Below are 16531 nucleotides of genomic sequence, written 5' to 3' on the forward strand. Positions count from 1 at the left end.
TACCTCAAGATTCCCTCTGAAGGACCCCTGAGGGGCTTAAGTCTGGATTTCCTAAGCAGAAACAAAGGTAGCAGTCCTCCCTTGGGGATCTGAGAGGCTGTGAGAAACCAGTACACTCGACCTTTCCAGGAACACAAACCCAGGAACAGACACCGCAAACAGGAGGGGCGGGGCAGGAAACTGTCCACAGCAACCAGGAGCCCAGTGGGTTTAAGGACGATTCACTGCCAACAGCCCTTCCAACACAGAGGCCACACAAAGCAATCTGTCCCAGCCACATTCTAGGAAACCCAAGGAAAACGAGAGCCAGGACAATTTCTAATGTGTGAGAAATTTTACGTAAAACGACAAAGGGTTAGGCTGCCATACAGCTACTGTGAATTACTTTTATTGAACAAAAAGAATAAAAGCTTCCCCAAGTAAAAAAGCTGCTAGTAGGACATTCTGGTCCATACACAGTGTTCAGAGAGGTGGAGAGGGGGTGAGTGGCACACACGCCAGGAGGCGTGGAATAAAAGCAAGCTTGGAGGACAGAACTCTCCCCAGGAACAGAGAAGCAGAACCTGCAGTGGGTTCCAAACCCCGATGGACACTGCTGCCCCAAGCCCCCTAGGTGTCCTCCGGCTGTGAAGGCCCTCTCTTGCCGCTTCAATTCACTATCAGAGTGACTGACACTCGTGTACAAGCTAGCTCAGCTTCCTGGGCGGCCAGCCTCCCAGGAGTAAGGAGGCGTATGCTATCCGCTGCTGAGGCTGCCGTTGCCATCAACCTCCCTCAGCACACTGCGGATAGCGAGGCTTACCACAACACCGCCGACCACTCCAGCAGCAATCCCTATGCCTAAGGCCGATGCTACCTTCTTCTGCCACTTTGGGAGGTGAGGCTTAGAATGGTTGTCGAGATTAACTTCCCAGCCCTCGTCCGCTAGCTTCTGGTCCTCAGTAAGGGACTGATAGAAATTCAGGTTTACCAGTGTTGGAGGAAGGACCCTCAGGCCAAAGTAGAGCCTCTTGACAAATCTCAAGCTTTTGAACACTTGCACATCACAGCGGTAAGTCCCAGAGTCGCGCTCATAGGCAGGCTTAAAGCGCAGGAAGTGAGAGTTAGCCCGGAAGGGCTTGAAAACCTCATCGTTGGTAGAGATGATGCCTCGAGCAAGCTTCCAGGTGAAGCGGAAAGCCTCCTGCCCCACCTCCAGGATGTCTGAGCTGAGACAGCTCAGTTCCAACTCCTCCCCATGGGCAACGGTGAAATGGAGCATTCCGCAGATCCAGTTGGTCAGACACTCCAAGCGCTGGGACTTGCACTTCCTCCTCACTCCGTCGGGACCCACCTCACAGACGGTCTCCTCCTTGTAGCCAAGGCCACACGTAACAGTACAGGCTGTGGCATTGACGACGACTCTCCCCACGGCTTGTTGTAGCTTCTCAGGGATGGCCAGGGTTTTAGGTGACATCAACACCAAAGGCAGGTGGGCTATCAATACCAGACTCCCAAGGATAAGAACGGTGGCCCCAGTCTTCATGACTCAGTAGGCATTCCAGCTGAGCGCTTTATTGCACTAGAGCACAGATCCTCCAGCTTGGAACAGCCCTTAGCACCAACAGATTGTAGTGTAAAGCTGTCAGCAGAACAGACACATGCACAGATGTGCATGGGAGGGCAGTCCATAGGTTCAGGCGAGGCCACAGGCAGGGAAAAGAAAAAAAAGGACTTAAAATATTGTTTTGACTATCTAAGCTTGCTAGGGGCATCTTCCCAGGTGTCATTCTTGTCATTTTCTCCTAATGGACTTAAATCCATAGACTTGAGAAGGAAAAAAGGAAAAGGCCTCAGAAGCGGAAGTGAATTTCCACATTGCCCCAAATGCATGAGCTAACTTCCCCTCCCTTGCAGACCGTGGAAGAGTTTCAAAGCCCCATGCGAAATCTGACCAAATACAAGCACCAGCTTTATGAAAGGGGTGAGAACAGGTTGGGTTGGGATGTTAATTTGAATACCTTGAGTTATTTACTATAAATGTTCCTAAGCTACATCTATTAAAAAGATAACTCTGGACTGGAGTCACTCTACTCCCCTAACCCCCCCTGCCCCCTTTGTAAGCCAAGATCTCCTATCTGTTTCAGGAAGGTCACTTTAAACAATGCACCTGAAAACACTTTTCCAGTGTTAACTACCTTCATTTAAAGGAACAGAAGGCAAGGTGTGGTGACAGCACCTGGAGGCAGAAGCAGGACTACTAACACATTCAAGGCTAGCCTGGGCTACATGGGCTAACTCTGAAACCTGCCTGAAATGGAAACCCGGAAGTTTGAGTGGAGTGTGGCAGAGTGCTTGCCTGGCGTGTGTGATGTTCTGGGGCTGGTCCCCAGCACCACACATCCTGGGCGTGGCAGCGCACCCCTTATCCCAGCACTCACGGGGATCAGAAGTTCCAGGTCATCTTCAGTCTACATACGAGTTTGAGACCAGCCTGGGCTAGAGATATTAAAGGGTGTGTGTGTGTTCAAATTCAGTCCAACACACTCTTCCAGAGGAGCAAGTGAGGCTACGGCAGAGGCAGCTCCTGCCTTGTTCCAGGTACTCTCTTTTCTAAATGAACCAGGACGTTGCTAGGTGTGAGGATGAAAGATGCTGTTTGACTCTAGTCTGCTTTAGTTACCCTGCACAACAAAGGAGCTCATTGTTTACATCAATGGCGGTTGCTAGGAAACAGCTGTGATGCTAAAGATGAGTTCTTTGTGACAAGAAAGTCTGTAAGTAGACAGATTTGGAAGTCATTAAAACCATACACTAGATTGTGTGGGACATCTTAATCTTGAGATAATAAATGTTCAGTATGGACTTTAGTGTTATTTAATCAGAGAAAATGACTAACAAGGAAGAATTTAACTTATGTTTAGACTAACAAAGATCCTTGGAAGGCTAAAATCTCGAGGGTGCACTGCTGTAACCTCCCAGAATGCCTAGCACTGTGGTCTCTTCAAAGCTTATATTGAGTTAAAGAATATGGAAAGAGAAATCTCTAGATGAACTTTTTCATTAACATCAGCTTTTGGATCAAATAATTTGTTTCTAGTTTGTACAAGGGAAGACATCCAAACTGTCTGATCGTTCCAGATCCAAATGACAACAGAGAAAGATCTACAGTGCACACGTATTTTCTATTGTACAAAACCAAAGGTGGCTGCTGAGTTCCAAAAGCAGGCAGTGTTTACAAACAAACAGCTATACTTGTGGTTTAATAAACATCCAATTTTATTTACAAAGCATTAAAGCTTTAGCAAGAAGTACCCAAGGCTAAGTCTCATCTTGTACAAAACTACAGAACATTTTAGGAAATAAAATGGCGAGGCAGGGGAGATGATAAGAAGGAAGAAGAGAATATACATATATTACACAAGTCAAAAAATCCTAGCTGAAAGTGGACGGAAGGTTTTAGAAGCTGACAAAGATTCCAAAAGCATAAATAATTACTAGGAGCTGCTGCCAGAGACAACCTGGCAGGGTTTGAGCTGATTTACTCAGTAGCCAGTTAATGGAAACGGACACAGCGCTAGTATCCAGATGGAGAAAATCAAGCCACTTCACACAGGGAAGGCAGAAACCCCTGTATCAGCTTGCACACCACTGCGGTGCTGTACAGAGACATGACATGGATATAATGTCTACAAAAAACAAAAACAAAACCATGTCCTGTGAGCCGTTTACCAATAACAACCATTGGTCTCACTCACACTTGAGGAAGCAGCACTGGCAATGACACTGGAGACTTGCCAAAGTGTCCCCTTGTCACTTCTACCCCACAATATAATGTAATCAATGTGTTTGCCTATCTGAAGGAGCCGTCACCGACTGATAGAGATTTCACAATTGGCATAGTATTTAACCTCCTCTCGATGCTGAGAAAGTGTGGCCCAGGGCAAGCCAAAGCTATTGCCAGAGACATTACCAACCCTTTCCACACCTGGCTTCCTGACTTTGGATTTCAGAAAATTTCAAACATTTATTGTACACATCCATCCAATTTGCTATTTTTATTAAAAGAACAGCAAATGCAGAGAGAGCCAGAGTGAGAAAGAGAAGGGTAAAAGGAAAAAAGCTAAGCAACCTTTCACAGAAAGGAAGTGAGTGAAAACACAGGAAAAGGGGCCTGGCTCCAGGAAGGGACACAGTGTGGCTGGTGGGGACAGGTTCTCCACAGGCAATGATTAACGAATGAACCTGATCTTTGATTTAAAGTGAACTGCTGTTGCTTTGATTGTGGGGGTTCCACATGAGGGGTTTCACTCACCCCCATAAAAAAGAAGCTTGTGGGGAAACATACCTTGCTTTGTTTCTAAGTCTGGAAGTCAACCCAGGTAAATTAACACACAAACTACTGCTGATTCTTAGCTGGAGATGGTAAAACTAACCAAATCCAGACACCATGATTATTTAAACAGGCCCAACACTGGGAAACACGCGATGCAAGGGAAACCCGCTTCCCAGCAGCCCAGCCTCCTGAGCAAAAGGCTCCAGTACGACGGAATGACAGGGCCTTCTATCTTCCTTTTCTGCCAGTTTGAAATCTTTCAAGCACTTGCTTCTCTGCCCAACCTTTACACACAATATAGAAATACAGGAAGCAACTGGGAGAGGGAAGTTATGAATGAAAGAAACAGAAAATGCACTGGTTCTCCTAGGATACTGGTAGCAAATTTTCAGAAAAGAACAAGTCACTGAAGGACATGCGTGAAGATGGAAGGCTAACAGGAGATGGAAAGGACATGTCAAAGGATGTGACTTCAACAGTGAGGTGAACAAAACATGGTATTTTTCACCAGCAACACAGCCAAGTGTGGGGTTGAAGTGAGTCAGATCTGCCATCGTCACGAATCCTCACTCCTGAGAGCCTATCTGGACTGATGCTTGAGGGAAGACAGGGACATGTGCTCTTCCTCCATAATTCACTTCTTCATTGACATAAAATCCACTCCTTCACCCCCAGGGTGGGAGGTCGAGGCCTTTGTTTTCAGTTACTGCCAATCTCGGATGACTGGCCACACTGTCCAAAGGCTACCTGACGACAACGGGAGAAGAACGAAGGGTCTCACCATCTTCATAGCAGTTCTGAGATTGCTCCTCCTGCTAAAGACATTAGACACCAAAAGGTCTTCTTGAGTATTGTAGGAACAGATGGACCAAGAGCGTCCCCTCTGAGGAAAAATGCACAACCCAGATCCCAATCACACATCACCAAAGTAACCGCCCGGCTAAACTCCAAATCCCCACACAATAAAGACTGCTTCAGGATTGTCCCAACGTGTGCAAACGGGTGGGCTTCTACATAACCAGGCCCTCGTGCAATCACAACAGACAAAATAAACTCCGGGGAACCGACCCTTTCAACCTTCCATATGTTAGACCAATCGTTCGCTAAAGATTCACAGTGAACAAGACACCCCCTGTCCAAGCCCTGCCATTCCTTAAGTGACATTCTTATCAGCTTGGAAGGACCCCAGATAAGGTGTGATGTTTCTGTGCACCAGCAGCTGGTAAGTGAACAGAATCCTAAAAGGTAAGAACAATTAGCCACCTCCCTGGAGACTCCATAGAAGCGGCTCAGCTCCTGGCGGACAGACATCTTAACTGGGCTGCTGTGAAATAGTAACTAGGAAGTATAAAAGAGAACAAGGTGAAGAAAGCCTCCTGGATGTAACTAACTGAGGGATTACATGATGCTTGGAATTGTAAAATGGTGAAAATTAATTGCATAAGTAATGAAAGTATACATTTACAAAGTGGCTGTGAATGTTATTTTTTAAAATGAAGTTCTAATGCAAATGAAAACTGACAATAAAACATACTCATATTTGCTGAGAACATACTGAAGTTAGGACAAGATATAAGCTCTCTATAAATGCCACATTTTAAAAAGTCAAACTTTATGAGATTTTGTATTTGGCACTTATTTTTCAAATCTCCTTCAATATAAAATACAAAAAAATTCTTTTTTTTTTTTTTAAAAATATTTTATTTAATTTTAACTTATGTGCATTGGTGTGAGGGTGTCAGATCTTGGTGTTACAAACAGTTGTGAGCTGCCATGTGGGCGCTGGGAATTGAACCCGGGTCCTTTGGAAGAGCAGGCAGTGCTCTTAACCACTGAGCCATCTCTCCAGCCCACAAAAAATTTCTTAAGCTGATTTAAAATTTAAAATAACAGAACACATTCTACTAGACTCAGTTCATTGACTTCTTTGATGCTGTCGCACTGACTGCTCCCATAGGTCCCCTGACCAACTGAGTTTTCAGCTTGCAAATTAACATAGCACTACCATGTTAGCCATGAATCATGATGAAAAAAGTGGTTTGATTCCAGGTTGACACTCTTAATAATAGGCACTCAAGACAATTAATGAGCACCTTCTATCGTGCAAAATAATTCACATTTCTAGAGCATTCTCATTCTTATGAGAGACGTGCATGCATGTTTACACACAAAGGTTACTGAGGCATTAGGCAGCAAACTAAAATCAAAGCAAACACTACTATCAGCGAGGTCATATACTCAAGAACAGCTCTACAAAGGCCTGCAGCATCTGGCTCATGGAAATAGTTTAGGTGCATCACACAGGACATCTCTAGCAGTATAACATCAAGAAAAACTGAGCTTAGATTGACAGCTTTTTGGTCTCTCCCAGTAGGAGCCTAATTCAGGATGGCCAAAGAGAACGCTAGGACATGGTTTCCAATCCTTCATTGGTTAGCTAGAGGAACCACAGAGAATGAGACAGAATATCCAACTAGGCATCAAGTCTTAGTAGAATCCACAAACTAGTTTTTGAGTGACTAATTATTTCTAAAAAAGAGAGGAGGAAGTGGAGGAGGAGGACAAATGAACACTTGACTCACTAGCAGGCATTTAGTGGTTAGGTGGGCCTAGCTCCAGAAGGCAGTGAGTAGTTGCCCCAAGGTGGAACAAACTGCCTGGTACCCATTTCTCTAGGCAACAGCTTTTCTGTTCACTTGTTCTTGTCCACCTTCAACAGATCCAGGTGTACATCAGGCCATTAGTGTCTATTACATAAGGGGAGAGTGAGATTACGTATGTGACAACCAGTCCTCTGTAGCATTTTGTTGATGAGGTTTGCTGCTGAGGAACCTTGGGTCTTGGGTAATAAGGAAACCGGAGCTTGTGCTCTCAAGCTCAGAGAAGGAATTAAGGTGACAGAACAGAGGTATTAGACAGACGGTCCCACCAGGCCTGTCCCTGGAGAGTGCCCAGCACATGGTTCCCCTTGTCAGGCTTCCCTCCTCCACACCAAGCTCCTCATGGTGCTGGCCCTCCTATGCTAGCCAACACTAAGGAGCTGTGTGACATGGAAGACCTTCCGTGGCCCCACATTCCAGATTAACAGTGCCCTATTTGCCTCCAAATTCTCCCTGAATCCTTAATCTCCTGTTCTAACATACAACAGATAGCGGCAGTTTTTTGTTAGAGTAATTAAGGCTCACAAAATGGATTCTGCAGTAATTGGCCAGCTGCACATATTAATAAGCAGTTATTATCTATCCAGCTTGAGCATAGCATAGTTTACCCCTACAACTCTACCTTCAAAGTTGTGACACTAATGCAAAACTTATCCAGTTAAAGGGAGTCCAAAAAGTGACCCTTGAACACAGCCCTCAGAGTAGACTGCTGTACTTCTGCAGGACTGAGAGGGGAGCCTTGCACATGCTAGGCAAGTTCTAACACTGACCTATGCTTCAAACTGTGGGATAATTTTCAAAGAGCTCTCTATTACAGGCATTCTAAATGAGTTTTCTTTATTTTTAAATATATTTTATTAATTTATTCATATTACATCTCAATTGTTATCCCATCCCTTGTATCCTCCCATTCCTCCCTCCCTCCCATTTTCCCCTTACTCCCCTCCCCTATGACTGTGGCTGAGGGGGATTACCTCCCCCTGTATATGCTCATAGGGTATCAAGTCTCTTCTTGGTAACCTGCTATCCTTCCTCTGAGTGCCACCAGGTCTCCCCATTCAGGGGACGTGGTCAAAAAATGGGGCACCAGAGTTCATGTGAGAGTCAGACCCCACTCTCCACTCAACTGTGGAGAATGTCCTGTCCATTGGCTAGATCTGGGTAGGGGTTCGAAGTTTACTGCATGTATTGTCCTTGGCTGGTGCCATAGTTTGAGTAGGACCCCTGGGCCCATATCTGCCCATCATAATGTTCTTCTTGTAGGTTTCTAGGACCCTCTGGATTCTTCTATTTCCCCAGAGTTTTATTTATTTATTAATATTTGGTGAGAAACAATGCTTATATATTATCTTTTATTGAAAATCTCTGAAGCATCAAATAACATGAGTTATTTGCGAAAATACCAGTTTTCCTCCGGGGCCCCTGGACCACAAACAGCGGGTCCAGCTTTTGCTTGCTCAAGAGCCTCCCAAACCACCACGTTATTGAATGAAGAAGCCATCATCCCAACCAAGGAACCTCACACAGAAGATAGAGTAGCTCACCCTGAAAGCGGTATTTCTAGAGTTATGTGGGACATCTGCTATCAGTACTCATAAACAAACTGGTAGCCTCACAAATTTCCAAACTGCACTGAACTGCCTTCCAGTAAAGTGTGGCAACCCCCTGAAGGTGTGGGGGGCAAGCCTTAAGCTCCCTGCTGAGGCACTGCTAGGGCTTCTGCTCCTTCCCATTGAGATAGTTAATCTGTCCTGGAGATTTCCATTCAGGAAAAGCTCAATAAACCAAGGCCGGGGAAGAAAGGAGACCAGGGAAGGACGCAGAGCTGCATGGAGAAGCATGTGCAGCAGTCAGAAGGGGCAGCAGGACTGCTCTGCCTTCCCCTCCCCCACCAGGGGCAAGGTCTCTAGTCCTCCTTAGTGATGAGGCTTTTAAGACAGTTGCCGCCCTTTAAAGCTGACTCCCTTCAGTGCTTAACAAAGGTACTCAGAAAAGGGCAGCATGAATACCCTGCTACTAAAGACATGGTTCTACCTTTGATGCCTCAGGTCAAACAAGTGACAATGGGTCGTCTTCAGAAAGACCCTAGACAGAGGTTCCTACTCTTACTAGAGTCTAGCCTGCAGAGATACCCAGTAAGTGCATCTCACACACAGTTCAAAATCTTACTGCAAATTCTTTTGCCAAAAAGAAAATACTACTCATATACAAATTCAGTGTTTGTGGAATTTGAGTAATAAAAAGCTCATTCTCTAGGACTGAGTAAACTTTCCAACATTTTGAGCTTGGTTCTCATTTAAACATTTAGTGCCTATGGCTACTAGTGAACATATCAACTAAAATCTCAATTTTAAGTCATTCTATCATTGAGAAAGATAATTTTTAAAAAGGTTTGCACTGGCTTACTTATCATTTATTATATATACTTTCTATTGCAAAGCACAGGATTAATTTTAACTAATAATTTTTTTTTCTGGTGATGCAGTTCAAACCCAGGGCCTTACACGAGTTAGGCAAATGCTACTCCACTGAGCCACCCCACAGAGTTCTGAGTCCTTACAGAATGATCCTGAAGAATTAGAGAGAAAAAAGGCAGGCCTGCTTGCACATACTTTTATTCCCAGCACTCTGGAGACAGAGGCAGGAAGATCTCTCTGAATTTGAAGCCAACCTGGTCTGTGACACAGTAAGTCCCTTTCCTTAAAAAAAGGTGAAAGTGGAAGAAGAGGAAGAGGAGGAGGAGGAGGAGAAACAGCAGAAGCAACAGCAGCAGCAGTAGCAGCAGCAGCAGCAGCAGCAGCAGCAGCAGCAGCAGCAGCAGTAGCAGCAGCAGCAGCAGCAGCAGCAGCAGCAGCAGCGGAAGCATCAAGATTATGTCCTGAAATATTTTAATTAATTTTATACATCTGGCCACACTTTAAATCATGGTAAAAGCAACTGGGCTTTTTGTGGCAGGAAAATTGCCTCAAACTTCAAAGTGGGTATTTTTCTGAACTGATATCAGCTCATGCACACGGGCTACAGAAAGACCATCTGTATTTGTAGGCAGTGGCTGCTCCTGGCCCCTTTATAGTCCACACACATAGCCCCAGTACTCAGTATGGAGGTGAAAGCTGCCATTATCAGCGGAGCAGGGGGACCATCCCACTCAGCAGTCAGTGTCCTAGTATGAAAAACTCAAGTCTAGATCTAGCAAACTTAGGTCACTAACGACAGAGTCTCTTTTTCAGTTTCTCTGTAAACAATAATTCCTATTTACAGGTAACAAGTAACTAGCAAAGGTACAAACTGGGCAAGGAATTCTGCTTTGCATTTTAGTATTTAGCCTATGCAGATTAATACATTTAAATTAAAATTTAAATTGGAGAGAAAAAAAATTAAATATAACCACTGACATTTTATCTATCCTTTGTCAATTAGCCACAAAACAGCGTATTATAGTAACAAAACACTGCTCTGTGTGTGTGTGTCTGTCTGTCTGTCTGTCTTTCTCTGCATCTATCTAATGGATAGATACAGACTTTCAAATCCCAAGGACATTTGAGTGAGATAAGCTCTAACTTGATCATTACTTTTCAAACAAACACCACGTAACTGGCTCACAGGTGTTTTCTAGGATTTTTCACTCCTTGATAAAACTCCCTTGATCATATTATCACTTTAGGGGCTGGAAACGGCTCAGAAGTTGAAGGCAAAGGCTCACAACTAAGGACAGGTAGATGTTAAGAAGCTGCACTGTGTCTTTTTGGCTATTTCCTAATATTGGGGGAAACTCCCACACCTTGTTTTCTTCTTTAACATTATGCTACTGACAACAAACTCGCTCCTTTCTGTAGACTGCAGAAAAAGAACAGTGCCACTGGAGAATCTGAACAGCAGGAAGTTGCTGAAGTTTAAAACAGTCTTTATTTCTAGCTACTTAGGCAAAAATAAACAAACAAAAGAAAAACTCACAAATAAAAATTTAAAAACAAAACACCTAGGGCAGATACAGACTAAGAAATGTATTAGTTGGAGGTTTATATCTTTTTGGGTCAAAGATTTTCCTATAGGAGTCTAGTGAAAAGTAGGAGTTCTTACCCAGGAAAAAACCACTCACGGAATACTTTATATGTACCTGGAGAATGTAGGACCCTTGAAATCTACAAATTAAGCCAGTTTTGGTTTAACTCGCCCTAAGCAGCTTAAAATCCAGAGATTACTTGATGCTGGGGAGAAGGAAGGAATATAGGGAGGGAAAAATCCCATTGCAGTTAAAGGAAGTCAGGAGCTGTACAAAGCAAGGCCACAAAGCAAGCCAGACGGTGCTCCCAATGTGTCCTTACCTGTCAAGGGCTGGCTGAGTTCCGCCTGCACTTTACCCTTCGCTGATCCTTCCAGAGGTAAACCTCTGTCCCCTTTGTAGAGTTTCGGTTTAAATGGAGAATCTTTCTCTTTACCTTTTGATCCTTTAGGCCGGCCTGCTTGCTTCTTCTTGGATTTGCCATCCCCCTTCACACCCAGTAGTGGATGGACTTCTACAGAAGGAGACAGCCATGAAAGAGTGCATACTACACTGGTCCCACATCCCAGCCAGACCTCTGACTGCATCTGCTCTTGTGCCCCACATCACTACTTTAAGAAAAAAAATGCATTATTATTTTTAAAACTACAAAAGAATGGCTACAAAACTGACAAATACTTGCTAGGCTAAAAGGCATACAGAGTCTATATAGTTTATTCCAAACCATAGCAACTTTAAATTCAAAACCAGTTAAAACATCCACTCATACTAAGTGGATCCAAGTGTGTATGGGACACGAACACTCAGCACAGGCATAAGGGATCAGAAAACAAATGGACAGACCAGGGCAAGAGTCCTGACTGGACCATTTTCTGTAAGACCTTGGACAAGTTATGCTTCAGCCTAACTTTTCTCCTTTGTAAAGCACAGACAGACTAATTTCAGGGCTAATGAAAAGATGAGCAGTGGTATAGAAGCCATACCCTGCTGCCTGGATTGGAGTACACTTCAGAGACTGTGCAGCTGCATAACTGACTGACCCACTGTTAGCTGTAAGAAAAAAGAATGCAGGTGCCTAATCGTAATACCCTATCAGATCACTGCCACACATGGTAGTAAGAGCTCCCAATCCCACTGTAAAAGCAGGAAGGAAAAAACGAGATCTGACTGACACTTTAACAGGCAGTAAAGTCACTCTATGGGGGGAAAAAAGCCCATGTGTCAGAAGACAAAGTGTGTCATCCTCGCAAGATACTGGAAGGTAGAATGTCCCCATTTTAAAAGAAGTGAACACAAATGCCATCATCACAGAACTGTAAAGCAATATAGAAAAAGACTCATGGGAAAACCTCTTTAGAGTAAAAATGGCTCAAGTAGGAAATTATTTATTTGCGGCCAAGAGTGTAAATGAACAACGTATCTACAGGCACGGGGAATAAAAAGGAGCAGCTCTTACCATCGTTCGGCACTCCTTGGAGTTCTATATTGGTTGTTTTAGGTTTCTTCTTTGGTGGCTGGGATCCATCTGCAGAAGACTGCCTCTTCTTCTCTGAACTAGCCCCTTCATCCATCAAGGAGGTTGGGACTGCATCCGGTGGGGGGCCATACGGATTTTCTTCAGGGTCTTCTACCTCAGGGGCAATGGGTAAATACAACAGAGCCTTTGAATCTTCCAGCTCTTCATCACTATTTGGAACAGGATCAGACAAGGGATTGGAAAAAAGAGGAGATAGTTGCTTAAACCACACGCCCTTCAGCCTTTCTCTAGTGTCTATATTTAGTACACACAGCAGTTACAGACCTAGACTTTAAGAAAGTTCAGATGAAGGAAAGAAACCAGGTAACAGGATAGTGAATTGATAACCGTAAAAGCACTAAGCTCATTACTGCAGTTTAGTTTTTGTTTTGGTTTTGACCCTGAGACAGGTTTCTCTCTATAGCCTTGGCTGTCCTGAACTCGCTCTGTAGGGTACTCTGGCCTCAAACTCAAGAGATCCACCTGCCTCTGCCTTCCAAGTGCTGGATTAAAGGAGTGTGCCGCAACGCCTGGCTTTACCTCAGTTTCTTAAAATCTGTGATGCATTTTGTTCAGCAAAGGACCATTCTCTATTCTCCTGGTAAGCAGTTGGGAGTAAATGAACAGCTGACAACTGGGTAGTGAACAAGAGACAAGAATGACACCCAGCCTTCCAAGCTGCTCACCTGCTACAGAAGGCAGCAATGGGGTCTACGCTGGTGACATCCACTTCCTCGTCTTCAGCAGCATCAGCCCCTGTAGGACAGAATATTGGAGAGGGTTGAAAAGAAATGAAAAACTTCTTTTTGTCTAACAATAACCCAATAGTTCAATTTCATTCAATTACTTAACCAAAGGGGCTGAATTCCTACTAGATACTAACGCTGGAAATAGTGACAACCAGGAAAGCTGAGAACAGTTCTTGAGTAAAAGTCTCACAGTCTACCCAGGAAACAGACAGCAATCATTTCAACATAATACAATAAATGCCACAGAAAAACAATACACAGTGTCCTTGGTGGGGAGACTAGGAGAGGGACTGACTTACGTGGACATCTAAGAAGGTTCACAAAAATAGTCTAAGACTGCCAATGCTATCTACAACACTCTGCATCCTTGGAAGCATCCCTAGATCCCAGGAGATATGTAAATTACCTAAAGCCCTAAAGCGAAGGGCAATTTTCAAGCTAGAGAGATCTATTTCTCTTCTTCAGTTCTGATTCTCTAATTCCCAGCACCATGAAGTGGCCTAGCTGTCAAAGATCTATCCATCAAATACAGTGCCAGCTGGGCATAATAAACACTGACACACACATGCGCACACTCACACATGCACAGACACATATAGACACCTACTGTATGCAAAGTTCTGTGACAAAAACTAGGAAGATATGCCAAATCTCAAGGCAGCGGTGATGCACATATGCAATCTCAGCACTGGGGAGATTGGTGCAGAACGGTTGCGAGTTTGAGGTCAGGCTGTGCTACATAAGGAGACTCTTGTCTCCAAACAGCAACAAAAAAGTCAGATCTTTATTTTCAAGGAGTTCCTATTCAGAAATTTAGAAGATGAGATTAAAAATAACAATGATTATGGTCATAATAATAAGACTCTGGTGCTCTTTTTGCAGGCTGAGCATCCACTAACCAACCGCTTTACATGGGTTACTCCACTCACCCTCTACAGTATGGGTGTTACCATTACCCCACCTTAGAAATGACAGATTCTCTGGTATTTTGCCAAAAGCTGACCGGTAATAGAGGCCACGCTCTTGATCTTTCTACCACCGACAAAGACGGAACAGAAGGCACCACACAAGCAGAGCCTGAGCACAGCTCTGTGCTTTGCAGGGTGCAGTATATAAATCCTCACTTTATCATCTGTGAATCATCAGGAAACACAGGTGAAATGTCAAGAGAGCTGCTGGAGCTTTGGTAATGCCTACGTGAGCCCTTAACTAGCGTGGTAAAAACTACATATGCTTAGGAAAAAGGTGGCAGAGGAGGTGCTAACATACAGTTACACACAAAGCAGGGATAGTAAGTGAAACATTCCATTTCCTTTTGGAAATACCATCTGCAAATGAGAGGCATTACCTGTTTGCTCGGGTTCACTCTTATCTTCGTCCTCAATATCAAATTCTGATTCCCTTTCCTCATATTCTACATTTTCATCCAACTCTTTGAAATCTGGTGCAAATGCACTCCAATTTTCCTATGACAAAACAGATGAGTCACTACACGAAAAATCAGTAGCAATGTGAATTCTGTCAACTTATATTCAGCATAAAACAGACTAAGCATTTTAAGATTAAATTTAGGATATGAGAATAAAATCTTAGATAGCTAAGTGTTTGCTATCTTGATGCATTTTTCTATGTAAGTATTCAAGTTATTAACTGCATTTCTTCCCTTTTTAAAATGCTCTTCACAAACGTAGTTTAAAAGTGGTCACAGATATGAAATAAACTGAGCTGAAATAAGAAAGCAAAAGAAATGTTAAAAGGTGGCAGAAAGTGTACATACATGGAAACAAAGTTGGAAACCAGCTAAGGACTAATAATGTCCCTTGAACTAAACCTAAATATAATGAAATTAATTAGGCTGCAAGGATCAGGTGAATGACAAAGTAATTAAAGTGGTATTTAGCCTACTCTCTATAAAGATTTTTTTGATAAAAAGAAATACCTAGTTTCAGAGCAAGTCAACCAGAAAAATACTTACTACTTGATTTTGGGCCCAAATAGACACCACTCCACTAGAAATAGAAGCTATGATGGGTCGAACTGGATGCCACTAAATTGTAATTTAAGAGAGAGAAGAATTGTTTGTCAGAACAGATTCAAGCCATTCTAAAGTGTGCGTGCAAGCAAAGCAACATCCTGCTCTACTCACAGCCACGTCCAGCAGGAGTTCCCCTCTGGTCCCATGCAAGATCTTCACCAAGTTGCCGATGCTCTTCTCCCAGATATACAACGCATGCTGCCGAGCAGAGCCTGCCACTATGTATTCCCCATCCCCAGAGAAGCAACATTTTTTCCATGGGGTCCTAAAAGACAAAGAACATCCCCAAGAGACACTGAAAGAGGAGCCCAGGGAAGAGCGGCCATATACTCTCCTGGCAACGATACCTACCTATTCACCAAGTCCTGCAGTTTCTGCATAGGCTCAGGCTCTCCATCCCTTCCACATGTTAAAATCTCTCTGCCGTCATAAACTCTGATTATTCGATCTGCTGTGTTAATCAGAAAGCAACTACAGAAAGGAGAGGATTACAAACAAGTCAGAAGCCTGTCCCTGCCAGCATTTTCTATTACTGCTCCTTAGACGAGGACCATAGTCAACTGGTTAACTGGAGAGAAAGTAAGAACGTTCAAGATTCAGTGCCTGGGCAACTTTTTGTCACTCCAGAACAATAAAGTGAAAACACCTGTGCTTTATCCTGAACTCCTTAAAACTCAAGTTAACATTGTCTGGATTTACCTGAGATCCAAGGCCTCTGAAGCAAAATCAGCCTGCTTAAGCCACATACTGTGTAATAATCAATAGTTAAATACTTCATTTATCGGGGCTGGCGATATGGCTCAGTGGTTAAGAGCACTATCTGCTCTTCCAGAGGTCCTGAGTTCAATTCCCAGCAACCACATGGTGGCTCACAACCATCTATATTGAGATCTGGTGCTCTCTTCTGGTGTGCAGGCATAGATGCAGGCAGAACATTGTATATGTAATAAATAAATCTTAAAAACAAAAAACAAATCAAAACAAACAAAAAAACAACAGCCATGTAGAGTATGCTCAGCCTTACAGATAACAAATTTGTAACTAAATATGGTGTTTTCAATTTGTACAGAATAGAATATTCTATTAAAGTTGTGAAACAAAACAACAACAACAACCAAAAAACCCCCTTCATTTATCTGGCCTGTTTCAAACACAGTATAACTATTGAGTCATTGAGCTAAATATGTATTTTAAAATTATGTTTCTTCATTTGGGGAGGGATGCACATGCCATAGCACACTTACAGTGGGCAG

The 16531-nt window shown here is 43.5% G+C and overlaps 2 protein-coding genes across 5 annotated transcripts in view; both read right to left on the reverse strand.

The window, feature by feature from the left end:
* Nucleotides 1–323: 323 nt before the first annotated feature.
* TMEM81 (transmembrane protein 81) lies at nt 324–3086 on the reverse strand. Its single transcript, XM_084794829.1, has 2 exons — nt 2421–3086; nt 324–1621 (listed from the first exon to the last, which is right to left on the reverse strand). The coding sequence occupies exon 2, from the start codon at nt 1523–1525 to the stop codon at nt 737–739; it is 789 nt and encodes a 262-aa protein (XP_084650955.1). The 5' UTR covers nt 1526–1621; nt 2421–3086; the 3' UTR covers nt 324–736.
* A 148-nt stretch (nt 3087–3234) lies between these two features.
* RBBP5 (RB binding protein 5, histone lysine methyltransferase complex subunit) overlaps nt 3235–16531 on the reverse strand; it is a 28525-nt gene continuing 15228 nt past the window's right edge. Inside the window, exons 7-14 of one of the 4 annotated variants that reach the window (XM_084794804.1) lie at nt 15630–15749; nt 15390–15543; nt 15219–15290; nt 14592–14709; nt 13181–13250; nt 12435–12664; nt 11301–11492; nt 3235–5127 (exon numbers count right to left, since the gene is read on the reverse strand). In XM_084794804.1, the coding sequence (XP_084650930.1) occupies nt 5102–5127; nt 11301–11492; nt 12435–12664; nt 13181–13250; nt 14592–14709; nt 15219–15290; nt 15390–15543; nt 15630–15749 (982 nt within the window). In that variant the 3' untranslated portion in view covers nt 3235–5101. Of the gene's footprint in view, nt 5131–11300; nt 11493–12434; nt 12665–13180; nt 13251–14591; nt 14710–15218; nt 15291–15389; nt 15544–15629; nt 15750–16531 lie in introns of all 4 variants that reach the window. The other 3 variants (XM_084794806.1, XM_084794805.1, XM_084794803.1) reach the window with 3 other exon arrangements.

The sequence above is a fragment of the Acomys minous genome (assembly GCF_964271855.1).
Source record: "Acomys minous genome assembly, chromosome: 1".
Lineage (NCBI taxonomy): Eukaryota > Metazoa > Chordata > Mammalia > Rodentia > Muridae > Acomys > Acomys minous.

Coding starts and splice junctions, on each gene's coding strand:
- TMEM81 (XM_084794829.1), bottom strand. CDS start 1,525: ATGAAGACTGGGGCCACCGTTCTTATCCTTGGGAGTCTGGTATTGATA.